The sequence below is a fragment of the Myxocyprinus asiaticus genome, chromosome 48 (assembly GCF_019703515.2).
Source record: "Myxocyprinus asiaticus isolate MX2 ecotype Aquarium Trade chromosome 48, UBuf_Myxa_2, whole genome shotgun sequence".
Lineage (NCBI taxonomy): Eukaryota > Metazoa > Chordata > Actinopteri > Cypriniformes > Catostomidae > Myxocyprinus > Myxocyprinus asiaticus.
In genome coordinates this window covers 20,319,546-20,347,188 of record NC_059391.1, presented here as the reverse complement: position 1 = coordinate 20,347,188, position 27,643 = coordinate 20,319,546, and the positions used below count along the sequence as shown (strand labels likewise).

At 37.6% G+C, this 27,643-nt stretch overlaps 1 protein-coding gene across 1 annotated transcript in view; it reads right to left on the bottom strand.

The window, feature by feature from the left end:
* LOC127437801 (fatty acid 2-hydroxylase-like) overlaps window positions 1-27,643 on the bottom strand; it is a 43,706-nt gene that overhangs the window by 3,321 nt on the left and 12,742 nt on the right. Inside the window, exons 2-6 of the mRNA XM_051692990.1 lie at window positions 13,904-13,996; window positions 6,673-6,815; window positions 6,352-6,452; window positions 5,922-6,094; window positions 381-633 (exon numbers count right to left, since the gene is read on the bottom strand). Coding sequence (XP_051548950.1) covers window positions 381-633; window positions 5,922-6,094; window positions 6,352-6,452; window positions 6,673-6,815; window positions 13,904-13,996 — 763 coding nt within the window. The remainder of the gene's footprint in view (window positions 1-380; window positions 634-5,921; window positions 6,095-6,351; window positions 6,453-6,672; window positions 6,816-13,903; window positions 13,997-27,643) is intronic.

The following is a 27,643-nucleotide window of genomic DNA, read 5'->3' as shown; positions in this document are numbered from 1 at the left end:
TAAAGTCATACACATCCGGGATGACATGAGGGTGAGTGAATGATGAGAGAATTTTCATTTATGGGTGAACTATCCCTTTAAGATCAGGGGTTCCCAACCTTTCTTGGGGCTTACTAGTACATATGTCTGCATATAAAGCTGGGATAAGAGAAAGAATTTGAACACTGCAAAAATTACGCACATTACTCAATGAATAATTTGCTTATAAACAATGAGTAAAGTGTTATATTTTGATCCATTTAAATTTTACAAATTTTAATTTAAATGTTCTACATATTATTTTATTCTAATCCTAAGAGCTTTGAATATTTTACGACTGTAGCCACAAATTTGTAGACAGATGCCCTAATGTCTGGTATCTCAATAAATCATATCCTCACCTGCCCGTTGGTGTTCAAAGTGGTGTTTGACGTGGTAAGCTTTTAGTCCATACAAGTAGGAGTCTTTGCTTGGTGAGCCGTAGTGCAGGTAATAGTGGATCATATCATACACCACATATCCACACAGACCCCCGACGAACAGGGAGGTACCCAGACCCTCGGGAAAGAGCTGCATGAGGATCAGATAAAAACTACCGATGATGATGCCGGCCAGGCTCGGAGGAAACACCAGACGAGAGCCGTCAAATGGAGACTGAAAAAAAAAGAAAATTTGCAAATTAGGTGGTTGGTTTGTAAGAAAGTTGGATGGATAAACAGTTTGTCAGGAATACGAGATTTAATTACGCCAGTGAAATTACTGACGAAGGTTTTTTTAATTCTGTCAATGATTACGAAGAGTTATGTGTGTTTCAGTTTGACCGGTTTTGTAATTTTGCAAATTATCAACTACTGAACTGTTATTTTTGTTGATTAAAATTATATGACATTTTAGTCAGAACAAAACTGACTAAAATGTATGAATACGACAGAACGAAATAATGAATACATTTAAAGGACTTTTTCCTCAAAATAACAAAAATGTGACTAAAATGAATCCAGCCAGGTCTCCTAAGCAACCAAATTGGCCCGGTTGCTAGGGAGGGTAGAGTCACATGGGGTAAACTCCTCATGGTCACTATAATGTGGTTCGTTCTCAGTGGGGCACGTGGTGAGTTGAGCGTGGTTGCCGCAGTGGATGGCGTGAAGCCTCCACATGCACTATGTCTCCATGGCAATGCACTCAACAAGCCAAGTGATTAGATGCATGGGTTGATGGTCTCAGACGCGGAGGCAACTGGGATTTGTCCTTTGCCAACCGGACTGAGGCGAATCACTACGCAACCACGAGGACTTAAAAGCACATTGGGAATTGGGCATTCCAAATTGGGAGAAAAAGAAAAAAAAAAAAAAAAGAAGAGCTGCGGCCCCGAATAAACCCCATCTTATCTATATGTATAAGAGATGTCATAACTTTACTTAATCTGTTAGCCAGAATTTTTGACAACATTTTTACATCTAGCTGGATCAGGGAAATTGGACGGCAACTCTTACACTCGCTTGGATCTTTGTCCTTTTTAAGAATCAGACTGATCCGGGCTTGTGTCATGGTTGGGGGAAGCTCTCCATTCTTTAATGATTCTGTATAAACTTCTAGTATAAGTGGAGCCAATTCTGTAGCATAAGATCTCAAAAATTCAGCGGCAAAGGCATCTGGCCCCAGAGCCTTGCCTGTAGGTAAGGCCTTAATTACCTCATCAATCTCCTCCAAGGTTATTTCAGAATCAAGAGAATTTTTTTGCTCAGTCGTAAGTTTAGGGAGTTCTAATTGTTCCACAAAGTTCCTAATATCTTCATCAGTGGATGAATATGTGGAACTATAGAGATCAAGATAAAACTCTTTAAAAGCATTATTAATATCAGCAGCCGAGGTAAAAATTTCACTACCAGCAGATTTCACTGAGGGAATGGTAGAAAAAGACTCTCTCTGTTTTATATATCTAGCCAAAAGTTTTCCTGCTTTGTCTCCCGACTCAAAATATGACTGTCTTGCCCTGAATAACCAAAACTCCACTTTCCACGACAAAATAGTATTATATCTGTATTTCAAATGGGTCAGTTCTCTGAGGCCATTAGATGACATTCGGCACTTCAGCTCTGCCTCTGCACTTTTAATATTCTCTTCCAACTCCACAAGTTCACGTGCTTTGGATTTTTTGGTGAATGAGGCATACTGTATGATCCGACCCCTAAGAACCGCCTTAAGTGCCTCCCAAGCCATGCCTACAGATGATACTGAGGACCAGTTGGTCTCCATATAAACACTGATTTCAGTCTTTAACATTTGTTGAAAATCAGGATTTTGCAAAAGGGATACATTAAGGCGCCAACTATATGATTTATTTTTCTCCGTATGAGGCAACACCTCTGAACTAACCAGGGCGTGATCTGAGACAATTGAGATATTTCCAATTGAGCAATCAACAAAATTCTATTCTAGAATAAATCTTATGGACTGTTGAAAAAAATATATATTCTAGAATAAATTTTATAGACTGATGAAAAAAAATGTATAGTCCCTCCCAGATTAGACCAAGATAAGAACCAAGATTTTTACACATTCTGTGAAGCGTCAATGTTGCTCTAGGGGGCTTACACACTTTTGCTTCACTATGATCAAGGACTGAGTCCATCAAAAGATTAAAATCGCCTCCCAATATTATATCATGAGGGGAGCCAGCAGCTTGCAACATCCCTTCAAGATCTATAAAAAATCCCTGATCATCAATGTTGTAAATATTAGCCAAAATCAACCTTTGCCCCTGAATTTCTGCTAAAACAATAATGACTCTTCCTGATTTAACTTTAATCTGTTTGAGAAATTTGAATTGTAGATGTTTATTTATCAATATAATGACCCCCCTGCTCTTACTTGAGCCAGCGCTAAAGAAAAAATGTCCACCCCATATCTTCCCATATTTTTCCAAAGATGCGTTTCTTGCAGAAACACTATATCATATTTCTAATGTTTAAGAAAATAAATAACTATCCTTCTTTTTATGGGGTGCCCCAACCCATTCACATTCCATGTGGAGAGAGACAATCCACTCATATTAACAATTGACATTAGAAAAAATAAATCGTGTTTCAAAAACAAGATTATACAGATCACATTCCAACATTAGAGCAACAATCAAACCCTGAACTTCCCCCCGAACAAAACAAACAGAAAAGAGAAAAACGTGAGCATTAATCCCGCGCACGACAGCACCAACCGGCGTCAATTCCTCTAAACTCAAAAGGTCCATGTACGCATACGAGAACCCCCGTGACAACTTTGCCGTCGGATTATTCAGAATAAACACAAAGAACATGTGGATTCATTCACAGGACTGTCTTGAAGGTGTGTTCCTCCCCAAAACAAACTCCAGCTGATATAAAGCTGTTCACTTTCCTCAGACAGGTAAACAATTGTTCAGTGAGCTGGATGTTATGAGTGCAGCAGATGACGTAATCATTCTAATGTCCCTTAAAAATACTCCACAAAACAAACCAACGGGAGGCAAAGCACAAAGAATGATCAGATTCATCCACAGCTGATCCGAAGGAGTGTTATTCCACAGAACAAGCTCCAGCTGCCAAGCGGAACCAACACAAAAAAACCCCCACAAAAAACAAAACAGACGCCCTGGTTTCTCGAATGGTCAAGTGTGTATTGAGCGAATCAAATTCACTTGGAGGCTGCATAAAAAAATTATAATAAATAAATAAATAAATAAAAATACACCTTGACTTACTCAGTCCGTCAACTTTATAAAAGACATCCTTTGTGTAGGCATGAAGATATTTTGCAGTGATTCTTAGTGTCCATTCTCAATCTGGCCGGGAACTTCTGTGTAAAAGCGATCATCTGTCCATGCAAAAGTTTCTTGAAGGAGTCATGCCACAAACAAACTCCAGCCGCTAGGCGGAACCAACACAAACAGAAACAAAAATGGCGCCCCGATTCTTCAGACAGCCAGAGTAAACACAGCGAGTTAATCCACTCTGGAGCTACATTAAAAACCCCAAATGGCTTACTCACCCATTGTTTTTATAAAAGACAGTGCTTGCTTTGGACACGTAAATACCCTGCGGCCATCCTTCGTTTCTATTCTCAGTTTGGCCGGAAACATCAGTGCAAAAGCGATCTTCCGTTGATATAAGAGTTCCTTACATTCCTTGAACCGATCGCGTTTCTCTCGTCGCATTCGCAAAGTCCGGGAACAAGAAAATATTGTGGTTCTTCCAAGAAAGCTTCACTTTGCTCCTTGCCTCGTGTAGCACGAGATCTTTATTGGATGATCTAAGAAATTTGGCCAGAATTGATCGGGGCCTGTCTCCCTCAGCAGATCTGCGAGCTGGGACTCTGTGAGCTCGCTCGATTTCCAGTTTATGGCCTGTTATGTCGAGCAGACTTGGGAAGAGCTCGTCCAGGAATTTCACCATATCTCTGCCCTCTTCATGCTCAGGAATTCCAACAATTCGAATATTGTTCCTTCGATTTCTATTTTCGAGATCTTCCAGTTTTTCCAAAACATATTCCAAGTCTGTTTTGGATGCGGGCAGATTAGCGAATAATTCCCTTTCCGATGATTCCAGATAATCGATTTTATTTTTCAACTTCTGTCTCTCTTGTGACCAACTCAGAGAACTTTGCTTCCAACACCGTAATCGATCGACGTATTACAGCGAGATCCTCTAAGTCAGCAACAACCTTTGTCAGCATCACCGAGATGTTGGACAGTTGACGCTGGATTTCATCTCCCGACGAGCTTTCCAAATCGAGTCCCTGGTCTGCAGGCCCAGAGGTTTCATCTTGAGCACGTAAGTGTCTTTTAATGTCTCCAGAGCCTGAGGATTTTGACTTCTTTGCCATGTTTACCTCAAAGAACAAATATGTACTGGGTGTATCAAATCTCACCGGATTATAACATGAAAATAATTAAAAAAAAACAGCAAAGTGTGCAGAGCTCGTGATTCACACATCTGCTTCTCGTATAGCGTCACGTGATCCCTCAAAAAGTTCAATTTTTGTTTCATAAGACCAGAGGAAATTTCTCCAAAAAGTAAGATCTTTGTCCCCATGTGCACTTGCAAACTGTAGTCTGGCTTTTTTATGGTGGTTTTGGAGCATTGACTTCTTCCTTGCTGAGCAGCCTTTCCGGTTATGTCGATATAGGATTTGTTTTACTGTGGATATACATACTCGTCTACCTGTTTCCTCCAGCATCTTCACAAGGTCTTTTGCTGTTGTTCTGGGATTGTTTCACACTTTTCACACCAATTTTAGTTCATCTCTAGGAAACAGAATGTGTCTCCTTCCTGAGCGGTATGATGACTGCGTGGTCCCATGGTGTTCATACTTGCGTACTATTGTTTGTACAGATGAACGTGGTACCTTCAGGCATTTGGAAATTGCTCCCAAGGATGAACCAGACTTGTGGAGGTCCACAATTTTTTTTCTGGGGTCTTGACTGATTTCTTTTGATTTTCCCATGATGTCAAGCAAAGAGGCACTGAGTTTGAAGGTAGGCCTTAAAATACATCCACGGGTACACCTCAAATTCAATACACCTCCTATCAGAAGCTAATAGGCTAACTGTCTAAAGGTTTGACAACATTTTCTGGAATGTTCCAAGCTGCTTAAAGGCACAGTTAACTCAGTGTATGTAAAATTCGGACCCACTGGAATTGTGATATAGTCAATTAAAAGTGAAACAATCTGTCTGTAAACAATTGTTGGAAAAATTACTCGTGTCATGCACAAAGTAGATGTCCTAAACGACATGCCAAACATATAGTTTGCTATTATGAAAACTGTGGAGTGGTTAAAAAATTAGATTTAATGACTTCAGCCTAAGTGTATGTAAACTTCTGACTTCAACTGTATGTTGTAAATTGTGTAAATTGATGTGCTACCTGTATTTTAATGAATCTCAGGTATTAAACAGAATCACACACCTTGTGGTGCTGACCGTGTAGCAGGAAGTGCAGCGTGATGAGGTAATAATTGTGGGCGGGTGGGCGCATGTGGAAGACAAAGCGATGGATGCAGTACTCGATGAAAGACCACAGGAACATGCCAAGCATGAAAATAAATGGAAAGCTGTACTTGTGGATCAGAATGGAGTAATCTAGAGATTCAAGGGAACAGATTCAAGATAAGGGATGATACATTCAGATACAACACATTTAACCACAATGACATGCAGGTCAAGGTCAAGTGTCCAAACTTTTGGCTCAAACTTTAAAAGTTTATAACATATTCAGGAAGGGAAAAAATATTTTTTGGCTAATAACAAATCCATAAGTCCAAAAATCACTAAAATCAATTATTTAACTGTGTTTGTTACTTATTTCATATGAATGAATGATGTTGGGTTAATGTTACCTGATGTAATGAATAGCTTTGTACTCTCTTGTGCCAATAATGTATAGCAGTACCAGCTCAGAAAAATAACTAAAGGCATCCACACAATTGGCACCATGTACCTGCAAACACAACCACACCAATGTTTAAGTACATGTTTTCAAATACTGGCACAAAGAAGTAGCAACTTGAATAACATCCCTGTTACATAATACAATTAGCCTTATGTACACTTACATTATTTATAGGACTACTGTATATTCTATTAAAATATTATAATTACACTTAATCACACAATCACACAATTGAATATGATCAAACAATTGATTTAATCTCTCTTACCATGAAGTCTTTGTGTTGGCCTCAAAAAAGTCATTTTCAAATAGTCTGATTGGTCGGTCCACAGGCTGATGGACCCAAGTGTCGTATTTTTCTCCGAGGTATCCAACTTGCCAAGCTAGAGGCTTCTTCCAGTCTACCAGATCCTAAACACACAATGACAAAATATGTTAAGTCTTAACAGGTCTCAACAATAATATCGGCCAGTAGTTCAGATTTTAATTGCCATGTCTTCTCGCTATATCTGGAACATATTTTTAAGCGTCAGAGAAATATTTATATATTTTATTAAATGTTATTTTCTTTAAAATAATAATAATAATAATAATAATAATATTTACAACTATTATGTTTGTCCTAGCCAAACACTTTTAATGGATATGTGGTGCAAAACATACTGAATTTGTTTCACACACATACACACACACACACACACACACACACATATATATATATATGTATATATATGTATACATACATATATATATTTATATAATTTCAACAAAACCTCATCTGTAAACTAGATTGCTTTACCTTGGTGACATTTACATTAGCATAATTTAGAAGAAACTCTCTCACACTGCTTAGGTTGGTTCTTTAGTTTTCAAACAGTCTATTAATAACGTCAGTTTGCTGAATTATTTGACTGTGCCAACTTAGATCAGTCATTAACTTGAGCAGTTTGCCCCTCTCCCCACACGATGTCGCTATTACAAAGTTTGTGGGGGTCTCTAAGTGGAGACAGTCAATACTATCCCAAGACCAAAAGAAGGAGACAAACACCACTATTCAAACACAGAACGCCAAGGACTTGAAGGTGAATAGACGCCTCTATCTTTGCATCTTTCTATCTGTATGTGTAGTTTATGTAACAAGAATCACATGTGCATATTAACAACTCTCCGGTGTCACTTTGCAGCTAGATACAAAATACAAAAGATCATTCAATTTCATTGATGTTATCAAGGAGCAGCATAAAAAAAACAAATGAAGCTTCATCATAACTTTGGCATGATAAGTGATGTCATTTCAAGCGAAGATACTGCGTGACAGAATACCAAGTAAAACTAAAGATAACCACCCACTTCCCTGTTTGTTGCCTGATTTAAGGGTGAGGAGGAAGGTAATAGGCAAAGAAATCAGTTTGAATTCCGTGAAACGTCATCTGACTGTTCACACCATCAACGGGCGCACGTATTATGACGAATTTCAGCCTTTTCCTTCACAGGAATGGATGAGAGCATGCCAACAGACCTTTTTCACACTCTGTGATGACGCGTTTCTGCCTTATTTAGCAGCGTAAATCTCACTTTTTTTATATTATAAATTTTTTAAATATTGAGTGTAAATTTATAACATTATGAGTGTACATTTATAACATTATGCCTTGTGTTATATTACCCTGGAATTAGTTAAAAAAAAAAAAATTGCCACAGCTGCAAGGGGGTTTCTATTACAGGTGCTCTAATAGAAACCCTCTCTTCTGGAAAGTCATTCAAACATAATAGCGTATTTTTTCTTTTGGTCTTTGAGCAAATGGTTAAGTGAAAATAATATTTGCTGTTATCTCCCATTCACTCCCATTCACCGCTGTCAAAGTTTACCCTGCAAACGTTTACCTCCGCGTTCCAAAACCCGGAGTGTGAGGTCTATAAACCGGTACTGAGACCACATTCTTCTCATAATGTACCCCGAAATCTGGTCTGGATTGGTAGACTGGTGAGTTTGATTACATTGTTATTAACACTTTTAGTTGACTTAATTTTTTATATATATATAGTCAAGTCAATAGTACCGTTACTTCGGTACCAAGTCGATACTAAAATAGAAAAAGATGTAGCCTAACGATACCAGCGTTTCTGCAGTACCGGTAGTACCGAAAACCGACCTCACGCACTGTCAGCATAACACACGGCTGCTTTCAAATTTCACTTCACTTTCTTAAAAATTATTCTCGCATTGCGACGTTATTCATGACAATAAAGCATATTTCTCAGCTAAATTCCTAGTAATGCAAAAAAAAATAAAAAATCTCACTCATTACTGTAGTACAGTAATGACAATCAACCTTTCCAGACTGAATTCCATGTTTTTTATTTGTATTTACCTTTTATTTTATTAAAGACAAGAACAATAACTAAATACTTTAAGAAATACTATCATGATGTATTTTTGGGTGTTTTTCACAATATGGTAAAGACAAGGTTTTTTTTCTGCATTATAGTCATGTACGGTCAACTGTGGTTGGGAGGTGTATGTAATTGTTTAATAATATGTAAATTGCACACTTTATTTATTTTGGGGGGGGGGCCTTGACATGGTTTTCATGAGATTACTGGTTTTCTGAATACCAGTAGTGAATGAGGAAAAAATTATCCATTAGCGCTTCTGTTTACACACCCGCACACATAGGCATACACTGGGTTCTGAGATAACTGGAAAGTTGTAACTGAATGGTACAGCGCGGTTCTGCAAAGGGGGTCAGTGAACTCTAGATCGCTGACCCCCCGTCTGTTCAATTCAGGGGCTTTGTACCAAAAAATCAATGCTTGTGAAAGAGTAACATGCCTATGATAGAGAACACAGGACATTCACATGCACTAAAACATGAATGAGAGATGTATATAGGTGTTTCTTATACTACGGGCACTTCTGGCCCAGTGGATTTTTAGACATTTTTTCTTCCTTAATACACTTTTCAAAATCACTAGTTTATTTAAGTTGCCTTAACAATTTCCAACAGTGGCTATGCATGCAGCACAAGAGAATTCTGTCATTTTTGTTTAAATCACCATCAATTTTGTGGTGGAAATTCCATTTCAACATTTTCAGAATAAAATGGCAGACTCCTTTGTCTTGTTGTTGAGGCTAATTTCATAGTTAGCCATTTATGCATCATTAATTTATATTAATAATAATAGATTGAGCAAAAACCTATAGGCACACATCATTTTTTTCCTCTCTTTCACTTTGTATGTGAACTTTACCACCATTATTACTGGCTTATAACACGTGCACAAGTGTTGTTCTCAAAGCTGTTTACATTTCGAAGTCAAAAGCAGATCATTATAAGTCTTACGTAATCGAGGGTTTCTTACGTTGTCGGTTTTTTGATAGATATGACTCATAATTTATGAGCGTCTTGCTGTGCATGTCACACTCGGTGTCGGCTGGGAGAGGCGGATGTGAAACTTACTGCTGCTGTTCCTGCCTCACAAATCCACCGATTTGCACGGTGATGTCGGCATAAATAAAACATGTCTGTAGCATCAGGACATGACACCGTTGTTTGGCAAATTTCACAAGCTGTACCGCTACAGTACAATCTACTTGCCGTTTGCCATCGATCTTCTCCTCTATGTACTGTAGATATGTTGCTCTGTTTTCCTGTGAGCGCTCTCTGGAGAAGAGACTGTTCCGCAGCTCTCAATATTGTGCTGCTTGATTTTAATTACACTATAATGTGTTTATGTATTGTACGATACATATGGCATTGTATAGTGAGCATTGTATCATACGATATATATATATATATATATATATATATATATATATTATGGGCCAAAATTGTTGGTTGTGGTGGAAGTGACTTTCACATAACGAAGAAGAAAGTTCTAAATCTGTATTCACACAGCAGCAGAATATGGTTGTCAGTCCTGTTTTGAGTGCTTAATATGGTTCGTTCACACACAGTTCGGTTATTTACGGGTGTGACAACCAAATTCTATAACCGTGGCTACTGTTGAAGAAACTCCCATATACTGGTGTTTTTTACGGGTGTAAATATCTTTTCATAGCCAGTAAAGCAAAACGTATTTTTGCCACAGAAAAAAGAACACTTAAAGAGGCAGAATAAATTATGATACCACTTAATAAGAAATAGAGTGACAGAAAGCGAAGCCATCTGTTCTTGAGCGTTTCACACTATTAGTGCAAACAGAAAGAGGAATGGTTGCTTGTGGTTTCCTGTCATATATTCAAAGCCTTGCTTCCAGATGTCAAAGCAAACAAATGTAGAACAATTACTTATTTGTCAAAAATGGCAACTACTGTTAAAGCAATATTACAAGTTTATACAGGTTAAGCTCTATCCACAACATATGTGGAATGTTGTTGATTACCACAATATAATTTTGATTCATACCTCAGTTAAAACTAGGGATAGGATGGCCGACTAGTCATCTAACAACTGACTAGTTGTTTAGAGATGATGACTAAATAATAATGATAATTTGTCTTAGTTTTGACATTTTTAGCAGTGTTGCTTTACCTAGCATCCTGTGCTTTAACTGTATGACAGTTTGCATGGTAAAACTCTCTTTGCAAAGCTGTCTCTAAATTGGGGCTGTCAATCGATTACTGTTTTTAATCAAATTAATAATATGATATGCCGATTAATTAATCAAATTAATAACAATGAATCGCATATATAAATATTTGCTGAGAAAGCCTCTCAAATAACAATAATTCAATATATAATGATTAAATAATTAGAAATAGTTACATTTAAATTATTATAAATCTAATATATATTCTAAAAATAATAATTCAGATTTCAAATTAAAAATGTAAATACGTTACATTATTATGGCAGACACGTAAAGCATTGATAAGACAATACAAATGGTGTCTCTAGAAGGTAATATATTGTTTATTCCCACTTTATTTAACATAAGCCTATCACTGGTCACAGTCTCCACAGCAATTAATTTTGCAATTGAATTCGTCAATCTGTCTGAGATAGATTTATTATAAGGGCTTGTCTAAGGACACGTCGATGTATACCTGTGTCAGACGGACGCTTTTGTAGCTTGTCACTTTGGTTGCATCGGGTCATAAACACCGCGTTTTTAGGTTGCTGTGTCAAGTTAAATGTAGTCTGAAATTTAGAAAAGTACGCCTTGAGATCTCTGCATTCGGAACTGCAGTCTGTCTGAGTTTGAACACAGGAACACGTTCTCATCTTATGCTGTCGCTGGTGTAAAGCAAGCCTGAGCATGGTTTGTTGTCTATACAGCTGGAGTTTTGCTTACTGCCCTCTGCTGAAAACAGGAAGTACTTCAAGCATGATTTGCTCCGATGGTAGAAATATTCCATATTGCTGTCAGGGGACATGATCAGTGTTGGGTAAGTTACTTTCAAAAAAATAATCCACTACTGATTACTAATTACTTTTGAGAAATTGTAACTAGATTACTTTACTAATTACTTAATCTGGAAAGTAATTCGATTACTATCTACTTTACTTTGAAGTTACTTTCTAAAACCAATCAAACTGCAAAAAAAAAAAAAAAAACATTTGACACTAATAGCTCTTTTAGTACTTTAATACTGACTGAAATATTAACCAAATTACAGCAATATGACAAAGACAGCAACTTTGCTAAAGAGATCCAGTGCATTTCTAAAAATGCAACTTAACTTTCTTATCTCAAATATGCTGTAGTAGTATCTTCAGGTATGTGTGTGTGTGTGTGTGTGTCTGCTATGTACAACCTTAGCTGTGTGTGGAATGTATGTGTACAATAAGCTTGTTTACCTGTGTTTGTGTTGGTGTGAGAGACAGAAAAAGAATACTAATGAACTGAAAACATTTCTGAAAACCCATTTGCAGACAGCTTTGATAGTAAAACCATTGTGTATCTGAATGCTTGTTGTTACTTTTCGGTGTGCATATAAAGGTTTGCTTGTGTTTTGCATCATGCATGTCTGTTTGTGTGTGTACATGTGCAGCATGTATGTGTTTACACAACTTTACAGCGAGTGGATTATTTCTACCTCCCTGCTTGTGCTCGGACGAATTGAGTATCCTTGATCACTTGCGCATCTGTAACGCTATAGCATTGTGTTTATGTTTTATTGTGTACAGGACATAAAGCTGTTTGCTTAGCAACATGTTTTTCAAGATACCGTTCTACAAATGTTCCCACCTTGTAAGCGATATATCCCTCTGTCAGACTGGAATGAGTGCTGTTTTCCATATACACCCGAAACCGATCCCCTCTCCTCCCGCGGCAGCTGCAGAGGGACACCCGAGGGAGAAGCGTGAGGAGCGCGAGGATGGGGCGGAGCGCGGATATTTAAGGAGGATTTGTCGGCGGCCCAGCCTTGCATGCCTCAACCAGGGCTGGGAGCATGCTGACACAGAGCTCGCTGAGATTGATTGCGAGAGCATGAGAACTTGAAACGCTTCACTTTCGTTTTCAATTTAAATAACTACACTCCGCTGCGTCCATAGTAACACAGTTCACTCATCTGCCATCGCCTCGATACGTGTCCTCTATGCCATAGTGGTTTGTTAAAGCGCATGCTCATTAGCTGACACAGCAACATACATAAAAGTACCAACATAGGAACGTAATACATTTTAAAACGCATTCTACTTAATTCATATTATTGTTTTAGCAATAAATGTGTAATCCAAGTAACTTTTATTTTATTTTATTCATGTCTGTAACTGTAATCAGATTACTTAATTTTGTTAAGTAACGCACCACATTACTGTTACCGCATAATGTAATCAGATTACAGATTACATTACTTTGTAACACGTTACACCCAAGTCAAGTCATTTTTATTTGTATAGCGCCTTTCACAACGTTTCAAAGCAGCTTTACAGAAAATCATGCATTAACAGAAAATTAAACTGTAATATCTATAATGGACATGATTAATTGTTAATTTTTTTAAAGCATTATTTTTTACTTAATTAATGTTTTTAAACATCCTGCCACGAGCACAGTGTTAAGACGGTGTGTCAAGTTTAAAATAGTCCAACTTTTAAAAGGCTACAAAGTGTCAAAAGGCTACATTTAGCTGTTTTTGAAGCAATAACATGTCTTAAGTAATCAGCCTCTAAAAAAACACGCCCAATCAGGGTCAGGGGAACTTGAAACCAGCCTTATAACATGGGCTTCCTTAAGACCAACTAGTTGCCTAGTCAACCCACCAACTAGCCTATTTTGAAAATGAGGTTTTACCTTGTCTCTAGTAAAATCAAACAAAAACATGTTATGTCTATGGGGCAAGTATTGTGTAAGGTTGCCCCATAGACTTTCATTCCAAGTTCTTGAATGTCAATGCATCTTTTGTTTGTTCGATGTGTTGATATTTGGTCAAAATTATTTTCTGTGGTAATCGACACAGTATCTGTGGCTTAACTTGTATTTAACCCTGAACATTACCGTAACTTCCCCCTTCACACTACTTCAGTGTATCTGTTCGTATTCCATACCGTTTCTTCATCGACTTTGCTGCATTTGTTGATGGCTGAAGTTTCTTCTTCTTCTGTGGTACTTTCTGTCATTTTCTTTCTCTGTCTCAGAGTCTAAAAGAAAAGAAGATAGAAACAGGTCAGCAAAACCCCAATTATCACGTTTAATGAGATGTCCGTTAGAAAGTCGTGCGTGTATGGAACAATACAAGGGTGAGTAAATGATAAATGAGTTTTCATTTTTAGGTGGACTGCTTCTTTAATTTCCTTTTATGTGGGATCTGCTGTTGTTCAGAAACAATTAAATGTTAAATACACCAAACATAGAGAGTGTACTAGAATAAGACATTCAAATGTATTGGTATATGAATTCCAAGAATGTGACACAGAGGTAATAAATGGGAGGTTCAGTTCATATTAGAACACATACAAAACACACACTCATATCCGCACACATCATACCACCATCCAAAGTACACAACGCCTGCTCAATTATTCTTATGGTACACGTATTGCAGTACACACATGCCTTATCCCAGATAATGGAAAACTTCTCCTTTCTTCATAGGGTCACACCAGACACACATCCTTCACAGGTGGCTTGTTTGGTGGGACAAGTGAAATATTAATCAGGTCTCACGTCGTACCATACCATTCTAACGAGGTGATTAGCCCTGCCCCCCATTACACCTGCATGCTCACACACACACATATACCTCCATGGCAACCTGGCACTTGTGCAGGGAACCCAAGCCAAGCACATTTTCTGTTATACAAATAAAATAAGCTCAACATTAATTCTTATGTAAAAATGCAGCTTTACTTCTGACTGTTCTGGTTATATGTCCATGCCTTCCTGGACACCAATTTACTAAGGACAGAAGTAGGATATATTTTAATTGTACAGTATTTATTTTGTACAACATCAAGGAATTTGCCATACTGTAGCTAGGACTGCACAGAATCTGCAGCTAAAATAATTTAAAGACAAGTAATTACAAACATACAAAATTGTACATCTTATTCATCCCTTGTTTCATTCTTAACGTCAACATAAAACGGTGTTCGCAACCCATTTTACTTCTGTAATGTAACATATTTCAGAGTAAAACAGAATATTTAACAAAACTAAAATGCAGGACAGGACTTTTATTTTCTCTCATTTAAATCCTTCCTGCAGAATTCCACAGATTTCCCATCAAAATTAGCTCAGAAAATGCAAAGGAGTATGCAGAATAAGAATTCAAGTAGGATTACTCATATAGGCCTGGTTTTTATGACCTTCATCTTAGGCTTCTTGAAGACTATGTCACTACTTGTGACTTGACCACATGGCTTTGTCAATTTCTTTAATCCTAATATTGTCTGTGGACATCACTTCGTCTTCATTCTCTATTCTAGAGGTTTCTGGAGGAGAGGGCGCATGATCCACAAGTGTGACTGCTTGTGGCAATCCACATTCTTCAGATGGGGAACATTGTCAGATTTATGAAAGCAGACGAGCCTGACCAGATATTCTAGATATCTGTCTGTATAAAAACTTGTCAAACACACACACACACACATTAGGGATGGGCACGAGTACTCGAGTTCTCGAGTACTCGGACGTGGCAGCAATGATCGATCATGAAAACGATGATCGATAGTGATCATGCATGATGTGACTTTTCACTTAATTCGAAATCCAGTGACAATTACCTGACAACTAAACACAAACGTGTCAAAGAGGAAGCTTATTTTTAATTTTGAGATTGATTACGTTGTGACTTTGAGGGGTACATTGAATAGAGACGTCTCATAGCAACCAAAATGATATACGACACTGCAATGCTATCATTACGATAATCAAAAGAGAGTGTTTCGAACACCTGTCTCTGCAAAACGTTTGCTAAACACGTTTTATTATCATTTAATGTAAGAACATTGACTCATTAATGGACATTATTTAATAAAAGTGAATGTTTGTCACTGACCGTAAACCTCCCTGCCCTGTGTGGCGTCATGTTTGCGTGATGTAACACACCTGCATCTTGACGAAATGAATGAAGATTTACGCATGAGTTTCTAAGTTAGATGTCCGATATAAAGTGTATTCTGTTGCACTTTCCCGAGTTGAAAGGTGGAAATTCCAACTCTCCGATTTGAATGGAATACTTCATGAATCACAGCAAACACAATACTGAGCATCGAGGCTTTCCCCACAAGAGCGAACACTTGGACGCATGCACACACACACTTACACGCACACGCACACGCACACACACACACACACAGAGGCAGTATGGCAGTGGACTCAACACGCTGAAGCAATGCACATACAGCAGGCGAGTGTTTCAAACACTTTGACAGCGCGCAGCTAAATGGAACAGAATGCAGCATCTTCAAAACTGAACTTCAACTCAACACTCATATTAAAAACACGATGGTTATGGTGTCTCCTGATAAGCCAAATGCGATTTGAAAACAGACGGTTCAGACAGTCACTAAAAAAACTGGTGCGCGCTTACAAAGATTACTACGGTAACCTGAAGGAAGAACAGACAGATGCGCGTTGTGCACATTCTTTCCGAGCTGGGCAGTGAATCTTCACATAATGACAAAATATGATGCATTATATTTTGATTATGCAATCTTTTGTACATTTTGTAACATTTTATTTAATAACAGCCTATAATGAACAGACAATACACTGGAACAACAAGACAATGCAGCAGCTATAGACGTTTGTCAGACATATTATATATAAAGTTATGAACATGTCATTGCCCCTCAAATACTCGACGAGTACTCGAGTAGACAAAATGACAAAAATGCCCACCCCTAACACACACACATGTTGGTGTGGCTATCCTTATGAGGACTCTCCACAGACATAATGATTTTTATACTGTACGATCTATAGATTCTATACCCTAACCCTAACCCTACCCCTAAACCTAACCCTCACAGAAAACTTTCTGCATTTTTACATTTTCAATAAAACAGCGTTTAGTAGGTTTTTTTAAGCTATTTCAATTATGGGGACACTAGAAATCCTCATAAACCACATTTATAGCATAATACCCTTGTAATTATCAGTTTGTAACCTAAAAAAATGTCCTCATAAACCACCAACACACACACACACACACACACACACACACACAAACCTCTTTCAAGGCACTAGTTGACATTGACACCAACTAAAGCTTATTTAAAGTCAGTCCAAGTTGCTGTTGTCACACTTAACATTCACTTTAACACTTTACTTGGAGCCAAAATAACACTCTTACGCTACAATTTAAAAATATATAGCTCCATAGGGTTGTCAATACCAGTACAATTTCGTAATTCCCAATGCCAATTGCGATACCTCAGAAAAAAAAGAATATGAAATTGAACACGCTTCTTTATTTAAAAAGTTCAATATTAATATAAATATTAATATTAAACTAAATTAAAACAATGGCATGTAGCCTTCAAGTTTTTCTCAATTAAGTGAACATTGCTTTGAAGTTAATATTTAAGAAATAAAGATACCTACAGAATGAATAAAACAATAGAACAAATAGGCTATACTTCTAGTCACTGCTTAAAATACAAATAATTTTTTTAGCTACTGAACGGCAGCATTAGTGTCCAAGTAAATATTACTTTTCTTTCAAGTGTAAAATCCTCAGATCTGATATTTTGACACATATTCTTTTGTCCCACCTGTTAATACTGACATAACGCAAGCCAACTCTGTTAACATTAATACCTTGCCAAGACGGGTATGGGTCAATGACATGACGGTCATTTTTTTTGTCCAGATCTAGTCAGCTATTGAAAAATAAATAAATATTTACATTAAACATTTTCTGAGTTTAGAGTAACTTTTTCTGGGGGTTAAATTAAAAAATGTCTAAGTGGTGTAACTGTCCAGGAACAAATATTAATGATAATAATTATAAGCTGAAATTCTTGAAAATTAAATGTTGCCATAAGAAGTTTGGAATCCTTTTTGTATTAAAAAAAAGAAAAAAAGAAAATCAGATATTTTGACATTATGAAAAGGCACATTTTGTTTACATCAAATGGAGTAACCCTAAACAAACTTCATATTTCTACATTCTACAAAAATTTAATTAAAGTTTACTTAATCCATTTGAGTATAATCTACATTAATATTTTTTGTAGCACTGATGAAACTGGCCATGGGATTTCCATTTCCTAGCATGCTTTGCAAGGGACTGGATGGTGTGAACAAATGATGAAACTGAGTGTTATATAATGCATTTTTGAGCAAGATAAGAACAGGATGAGTTTTGTTCATGTTTACTGTTCGGTTTTATCATTTTTTTAAAGTAATGTTTGTTTGGCTGGAGTTTGGGGGGTAACCGTTGTGAAGACTGGTGATTGTGCTTTGGTAGAGGATGGACTTGCACTTTCAAGTGATGTTTGATTCAAGTGCTGCATAGCTCTTCAAGCAGTTGCTATCAAACTCACAGTGCAACAGTCTCACTGTCCTTACAGTTGCTCACCTGGCATATACTGATGATTAAAACATTTATTAATTTGGACGAACATAAGACAATTAATTAAATAATGGTGCATTCAGTAATTTGGGGCTAATTTAAAAGGTTTTACACATTAACAAATTAATTGTGTTTTTGTGAAGAGTGATCTGAATGGTGTAAACTCACATGAGACGAAGACTGTACTCATAATAGTTTTCTATAAAAAGTGTTTTTATTATACATGGTGCGGGTCACCCCTTCAATGTGTTTCGCCATGTTGAAATGACATGGTCCACTGTGTTTCACTAAACGTCGAAGAAGAAAATCCTTGCACTCATTGGCTGCTGCCTATATAGATACTAGAAGTGTAGATGCATTATTTTTCCCCCACCCGTATTCTGGCAACTCCTGCTATTGATATAATTAGATGTCAAATGATTGGACGAAAGTTGTCTACACATCACCAGCTTGATGACACCTTCTGACTCGATGGTCATCTTATCCACCTTCTGACACTTTGCATTTCCGACAGTAGAAAAACTGTTTTTTTTTTGTTGTTTTTTTTAAATAGTAAATGGCTGTATAAATGTACTGGAAAGAAAATAATTAGTTATATGTGACATCACTTTGTCCTGAACAATAATGAGTGATATGAATGAGATTTTTTTTTATGACAAACCGATTTTGCCTGGCTCCCACATCGATGGTTTCACTGTATGCCAAATAAACACTGGCGGCCAAAGGTTTGGAAGAATGTACAGATTTTGCTGTTTCGGAAGGAAATTTGTGAAAGTGGCATTCAACTGATCACAAAGTATAGACAGGACATTACTGATGTTAAAAACAGCACCATCACTATTTGAAAAAAAGTCATTTTTGATCAAATCTAGACAGGCCCCATTTCCAGCAGCCATCACTCCATCACCTTATCCTTGAGTAATCATGCTAAATTGCTAATTTGGTACTGGAAAATCACTTGCCATTATATCAAACACAGTTGAAAGCTATTTGGTTCGTTAAATGAAGCTTAACATTGTCTTTGTGTTTGTTTCTGAGTTACCACAGTATGCAATAGACTGGCGTGTCTTAAGGTCAATATTAGATCAAAAATGGCAAAAAAGAAACAGCTTTCTCTAGAAACTCATCAGTCAATCATTGTTTTGAGGAATGAAGGCTTTTAAGACATTACATTTCTGTTTTATATTCATCAAATAAATGTCATCTTAAATTTCACTCAAGTCTGCAAGTCTTTCTGATAGAACTATCACTTCCCATGAGAGAATATGTATTTTTTTATAATTAACTTCAGACTTTTCTGAGAATGCTGTGAAAAAGAAATTGATCAGATTTTGCAATTGATGGTGAGCACATAGCCACCCTTAGAACTGAAAATATTGTAAGATAATTTTATTCATTTTAAAGCAGAACTTGAATTGACTGAATAATACATGGAGTCAGATTTTATATTATAATTATAAGGCAGCAAGGTTGGAAAACATCATTTTTAATTCACAGTTGAGAGTGTATTTCTCACTTTTCTGTAAGCCAAGAAATATAAAATCTTCAATTATTTCTTACCATATTCCTAGAAACAGATCAATATTTAAGTCCTTTTTCTACCGTAAATCTAAACATTGACTGTTGACTGATCAAAAAAACAAAAAAAAAAAACACAATGGAACATACTTATTATCGTGACAACAGGAGGTTCAGTAGCTGTACTGTCGAAGAAGCGAAAAAGGTCCAAAGCAAGAAGACAGAAAGACCGGCAAAGGCAAAAAACTAGAGTAAACATCGGTACGGCATACACAAGGTGGAAAGATTTGATGACAGAGAAAAACCTGAGTAGTGATGCCGATGTTGCTTCTTATTTGTTGGACAGGTAAGAAATTATTAATTGTTTAGACCAATCTCCAAAACAGTATCAGTGGAAAACTCCACAGTGGAAATACAAGTTTCCCTCAGACCTTTTTAAAATTACGTGTGTAGTCAACGTATGTTAGTAATGGACAGTTTTCAGCTGTGTTTACAAACGCAACTGGAAAGCAACGTGTAATTTTATTTTCTTTGTTATCACAGCTATAGTAAGGTGGGGGGGCCCATCTACCTCCACCTCTATGAAACACCATACGTGTTCATTCGGTCAGTAACTTGGCACAGCGATTGTTGTGGATTTTGAATAAATCATGACGTTGGTTTGCTTGGAAACAAAACAAGTTCTTTATACAGTATTCATGGACATGCTAATTGGATCATCAAAACAATTCTACTCTTTCCTTTACCATAACATTCTGTATCACTAGATAATTGAGGTTTATTTTACGCTAAGCAGTTCTCTAATAAAGGTAATAACTGTCTTTAGAAATAACGTGAAACGTAGACAGTCTCCAACAAGATTATTGATATGAGGGACAATAATAATCTGTCCCTAACTGTAGAAGTCTGTTCACTTGAATTCTGACGTTTGTTTTTAAGCAAAGCAATTATATTATAGTAGTAATAAATAACTGTAGAAATTACCTCAAACTCCAACATTTTCCAGATGCAATTGTTATTCCAGAGCTGACGGGGGCAGCAGAGATGATCATGTTGATCCATGTCTATAGATGGCAGTACAGCGTCTAACACCACTGTTGTATCGGTACTTAAAGTACACAAAGAAGAGCAATGCTAATGCTAGCTAGAGAACTACTGAATGCTTCTTTAAATAAACCTTAGTATATTAATGAAATTAAGTTTGACCAACATAAAAAAATTAAGTTATATGAATCTAATAAAGTTGAGTTAAACTAACTATATTGCATTGATTTTACCTAATCCAACTAAATTATGTTGGCTCAATTAAAATTTGAATGAAATAGATTAAATTGCTTGTAAAAACTTTCTCAAATTCATTTAAGTATGGGTAATGACTTCATTTTTTGAGTGTATGATCATTTACACATGCAGTCGCATTACTGCGAGGAGCGAGCACTCTTCACAGAATACGGACACAAATATGCATGTGAGTGTTGGAAAGCAGCCGCCTGTCAGTCAGACAACATGTGGGTCCCAAATAGTCAGTACACAGTAGTACCAATATTTTAGAAACATTGGTATTGTTACATTGTTTTTAATTTAGTATCAACTTGGTACCGAAGTACTAGTATTTTGACATCCTAGTCATTTCAATTTATTGCACCAAAGGCTGACACACCTTGCTCACGGGATGCATACAGTATGTGCCTACTTGTGTGTTTCACTGTTTACAATGCGCCACGCCAATCATTAGCCTAGAAATACACACAAACCAAAAGCAAAAAAAGAGGAAAAGGAAAAGAACACTCTTAATAAAACATTAAGCTTTGTCAGTTGTTATCGTGCCATTAAATCAAGGGACCAGAAGAATGCAAATACACAAATCACGCTTTATGAGATTTTTTACACCCTCTGAAAACACATTCGTATGCAGACACGCAAAAACACACACGCAGAAATACACACCAAACTGGCAACTAGGACAATACACAAGGGATAGGATTTAGAAACAAACAGTGGTCGTTATAGATACTGTCACTATCTGTGCTCTGCAGTCGCTGAAAACCCACACATCAGGCCTTTCTAACAAAACTCACAGATGCAGATGAGTTTATAAACCTCAGGTCAAAAGAAACCCTGCTTACATGCTTTAAATTGAACAATTCGTATAGTGTACATAAGCATTTAAGTACCGCTAGAAAAACTTGGAAACCAATAAGATACAATCTGGTCTAGATAATACATCAGAATAAACCTGCAAAAATTCTATGACTTTGCAACTTTGTGGTCTGGCAGGTTGCCTGCATTGAATTGCTGTGATTAGGTCTGCAATTTACACTTTTTTTCCTTGTTTTTAAGTTCATGGTCAAAATGACACTGTCAACTGACTGTGAATGACAGCAAATCATTTGCCATTATAGCTCAAAAATAGTGTTGTATTAGTGGTTATGTGTGTGCGTGAGTATTTGTGTTTACTTCATTCCAACTGGCACGTGATGTGAGATGTGTGTCGCCCTTCTGCTGAGGAGAACGAAGGTGCTGAACCGAGAATTGAGATAAGAGAGGTGCAGATACAGTAGAAGCGTGAAGGTTCAGTCTTAAAGGTGAAGCGTGTATTTTTTCGACATTCAAATGCTTTAATCTATAGCTGTTTAATATGCAGAGGCATAACTATAAGTAAGCCATTTATAGACTGATTTCTCCAAGCTTTAATTTGAGCAGTTTGGCAGGTGATTTAAGATGATTTTACGACAGGTTGAGATGGTTGTAGAACATAGAACAATGCCAAGAGACCAAAGGCTGACTAAAATCAACATTTTTCCTGCTTAGTCTTTGGGAAAAACAGGTAAAGAAGCAGTTTGGTAAAGTGTACAAATCCTTTAAAGATGAAGATTATGATAAAGTGTTATCTGAGGGTTTGCTGTGGGACTCCAAATAAACACTGTTCATGAATGTAGCAAGTGACATTTTTAGATCTAGACACAACCCTTCAAAGGCTTGAATGCTGAGGGTTAACTAAAAACAAAACAATACAAAACCAAATACATGTACTCAATAAAAAAGGTCTAAAGTGAGACAAACAAACAAACAAAATCAGAGAGGCCAAAAAGTGCTAGAATATATATCCATGTCATAAAAACATCTCATAAAACTTGAACTGGAGAGAGGGTGAAAAGAGGAACGTGTTTAAGCATGTGAATGTGGCTTAACTTGTGGTTAAATGAGAGTGATCAATAACTGAAAGGGTTTTCAAAAGCAGTCTATGGTCAGAGGACTGGTTAAGCCTATATTGGGCCATGTCACCAAAGAGTTGGATGGTTCTAAGAGAGAGTGAAACATCTTTGGTCAGACCACTTCATCTGTACTCTACAACAGACTTCCCTCGCAATGGAATTCTGAAAAAAACTGCAGTCACCACAAAAGTGACCTACATTTTCATTAAGATAGACAGGTAAATGGTCTGCTTTTTATTATATTTCTTCATAGTAAATTTAAACTAAAAAAAATTCTGAACAAGTCATGTCTACATGTTCCAACGTCTCAACCCAAAATCCGCCACTGGTCATCTGTATACTGGCCTACATTATAACCTATTACTATTTCTAATCAGTTGGAGAGAATAAAGAATAGAATGGACAGGGTTAGTAGTCCTAACTAGTGGTTGACCAACATGGGTTTTTAATGGCCAATGAAAATATCTAAAGAAGGGTAGACAATAGGCAGTACATAGTACACTTAATAAGGACAAATGAGACGTACAAAATTCCAAAAAAACAGTTATTTACACAATATTTACTCATACTTTACTGAAAACATTGTTGAATGTGTTATTTTCCTATAACAAGGCTGTAAATAGATCTTGGAATTCATACAATAGAGGAACTTAAGGTTCAGGTGTACTTCGTTTTTCAGCATTCCAGATCACCTCGCACACAGTCGAGCGCACAGCCTTTCAAAGTATATTCTTTTGATCGCAAGCAAATATGGTCAAGTTTGACGCATGTGCACAACGACTGCTTTGTGATATTCTTTTAGTACAGTCAATGGCAGGAGCATACACTGACACTGCCCACAGAAGAGGAATGTCCGCATGTGGAGAAAATCTGGGCTGCATGCGGACAGTTCGCGCAGACTGTGCTGAGGAGGAAATTTCCGTCACGCATACTGTGCATGTTCCGATCAGCAATGCAGACAACCTAAGTATACTTTGGCCTTAACACTTCTATTAATCGACCAAGATGGCCCAATTATTAGTCGATGCAGATAATCATAATCTCAAATCAGCCAATTAATTGAAATGGCCAATATATCCGTCTATCAGTAGTCCTATGTGTAAAAACTCACTTTCACAAGATTTCTGAACAGGATCATTGCATGATCCTTCTTGGTGTGAAATAAAATAAAACAACAAGATGTTGCCTTCTTTTTAATCGTTCACAAAGTGCACAATGTGGCAAAGACTGAACCTCTGCATGAACAACAACAGAGTGGAATATATGAAAATACAGACATAACTCATTAAACCTATACCGAATAATTTTCCAGTGTGGTATGCAAATATTGATGGACTTTAAAGTTATGACACCTGCACTGGCCGACTTGAAATTGAAGATATGACAGCATAGTTTACATAGAATCATGTAAGTAATGCTGAATGCACCAGGTGCAGAAAGTTTCCAGGGTTATCCCATTGCAGTTCTCAGGATACTGTATCGGAAAGGAAGTTGGGTTTGGCCATTACAGGCATACGCTGAGGTCTTTAAAAGACAATTGATCCAGATTTGCTAGCAATTTTGTTCTTCAGTTCCTTTCTATTAAGTTCTTTTTTAAGACCTCTTTAGCTATAGATTGCGTGTAGTCCTTACATATGTAGTCTAGGATCATCGGGATTCCAGGAAAGCAACCAAATCCTGCTATATTTCACAGTTCATTTAAAAAACAAAAATGTGCATCAAAGAATTATCAAATGAAGTCATCGATGAGATGAATAAATGAAATGTGGGAAATGTTGCATAACTGCCTTCAGCAAGACTAGGGAATGAAGAACGACAGCATTGTAGCTAACTGCCATTGTTGTTATTATTTTTTTTTTTTCTCCCAATCTGGAATGCCCAATTCCCACTACTTAGTAAGTACTCGTGGTGGCGCGGTTATTCACCTCAATCCGGGTGGCGGAGGACAAGCCTCCGCTTCTGAGACCGTCAATCCGCACATCTTATCACGTGGCTCGTTGTGCATGACACCACAGAGACTCCCAGCATGTGGAGGCTCATGCTACTCTCTGCTATCCACACACAAAATACCACGTGCCCCATTGAGAGCGAGAACCACTAATCGCGACCACGAGGAGGTTACCCCATGTGACTCTACCCTCCCTAGCAACTGGGCCAATTTGGTTGCTAAGGAGACCTGGCTGGAGTCAAACAGCACACCCTGGATTCGAACTCGCGACTCCAGGGGTGGTAGTCAGCGTCAATACTCGCTGAGCTACCCAGGCCCCAACTGGCAGGGCTGTAGATAGAATTCCCCTGGGTGAACAATAAGACTGCTTTATGAAACAATAAGGGTCTGGGATAACTGAATGACAGAGGCCCACATACATAAAGAGAGAGGGAGAGAGAGAGAGTAAGAGCTGAGACAACAAAGGCTCGGAGGACAGAGAAAGAGGGCTCAGGCTTGTTCAGTCTGACAGAGCTGGCAGTGTTTTGAGTGAAGCTGGGGTGGAAGTACAGTTGGAGGTTAAGAGTCCCAGACACATACACTCAGGTGGTTTTCAAACTGGGCACATTTGCTGCGGTCCGAATCCGAGTGCGATTGTTCCCGGCGTCCCCCGCAGCATTGGTCTGGTTTCAGACTCATGTATGATTCTGTCGAACCCCCGTGCTTTTCTGTCATCAACTTGCGTCATCACAAATATGCACATGATGGAAAGCACAACGTGGGTCTCTATATTTGTGTGTTTGTAATTAATTTTGTGTCATTATGCACACTAGAGTGAACGACACTTGCGCCTCTATGCTTCACGTGATGTAATTCAGCAGTTGTACATGTCCAGGGGAAGGAGACTATATCTGATGCTCACAAACAATCTTTTTTGAGGACACAGCTGGTTGCACGCTCACTCACTCATATATATAAAAGGCACCTCACCTTTTCTGTGTCCCGCAACGCTTCCCTGCCACTCATGATGCACTTGTGTGTGTTTATTTTTGTGTAACTGATGATATCATCATGCTTAAATCGGCAAAAATGTATGCGCAAGTCATTTTACTTCCTGAACAAGTGTGGACCTGAGTACAGGTTGCTTTCTCACTCATGCGACCCGCGCCACAGTTCCAGTGCAGTCTCGGGTGCGGTTCACGGGTGTGCACCCGAGTTCGGAAAACAGCGTCCACATTTTCTAAACGAATCAAACTTTGACGTCATTCGACTCTGGGTGTGCACCAAAAGTGCTAGTGTGAAAGCACCAGGCCAGAGGGCACCGAGGCCATCAGCAACCCCTACACACTTCAGTTTCTGCTATGAAAATTTGGTGCCAGTCAATGTATCCAGGAATGATACAGGATAACATACAAATGGGAAAAAAAAGAATACTAAATTCAGTGTTTGTGTTGCACTGTAACATGATGCGCTATGTTATACAATGATAAAGCAATCAAGTCAAGTGAACACAAAGTTTATCATTGAGCGAGTTACATGTACTTTCTTACAATGATTATGCTTAATAAACCAACAAAGTGTGTTGCCATGTAAATGCCATAAATTGTTTTTACCTTTATTGTGAGTAAGGTCATAAACGGTTTAAGCAAAAATCGACTGGCATTTTTGCCCATAAACCCGATTTCGTGTTGCTTTTTGACTTGAAAAGCACAGAATAATCAGATGAATTCAAATCTCATGTAAACGTGGTTCTTGCATTGACAGATTGTTTGAATAACAATAAGATTATTGGAATGGCATCACGATGTACAATTGTGGCATCAAAGTGAGTGCTAGTCCTCCAAACAGAAATTAGACTTGTCTGCTTCATAGTACTGTTTTCACCTGAGATTTTGTTTGACAATGTTTAAATTTGTCAGACATTGGGACATTTTAACAATAAAATATGGTATTTACCAGCTAATGAAAAATATGCCACACATATTCCTTCAAACCCAAATTCCTCACATTAGTTAGTAACAGTAGGGCATGCTCTTCACAATTTGCTCAAACCCACCACAGATACAGATGTAGGAACACATGTGGCAGCATACCAACCAGTGAGAAAACACCCATATTGTTCGCTGTAACAGATAGGAGGAGCAAATAGCAGATGAAGCTCTTGCTGCATTTGGAATGGTTAAAAATCGGTTTAGCATTAACAAAGGTGAGGGAGGAGAGAACGTTTGGTATGAATCATCTTTGTAAAAACATAGACGCTGGTTTAGATACATCAATGTGAGCGATTGTTCCAGTAATGCTTGAATAACAAGACATTTGTGTAAGTGTTATTGACTGGCCAAGCCTGCGGTGAGTCAGTGGTTGCTGAGCAAGGCTTTCGTTTAAAGAAGCTACGGTCGAAGTTCACAATGAAATTTACTGGGCCCACAAAGGAAGGGTGAGAAGAAGGGTAAACTCATAATGGAGTTTATTTACATGCTAAATGGTTGTTTATTCATCTCAGGTCTGCTATACTGTTGGCTCATCACAAACTGGTTCCAGTGGTCATTTTTTTAATGAACTCTTTTAAGAGGCATAGCAGAACCTTTTCAGTTCTTTAACGGCA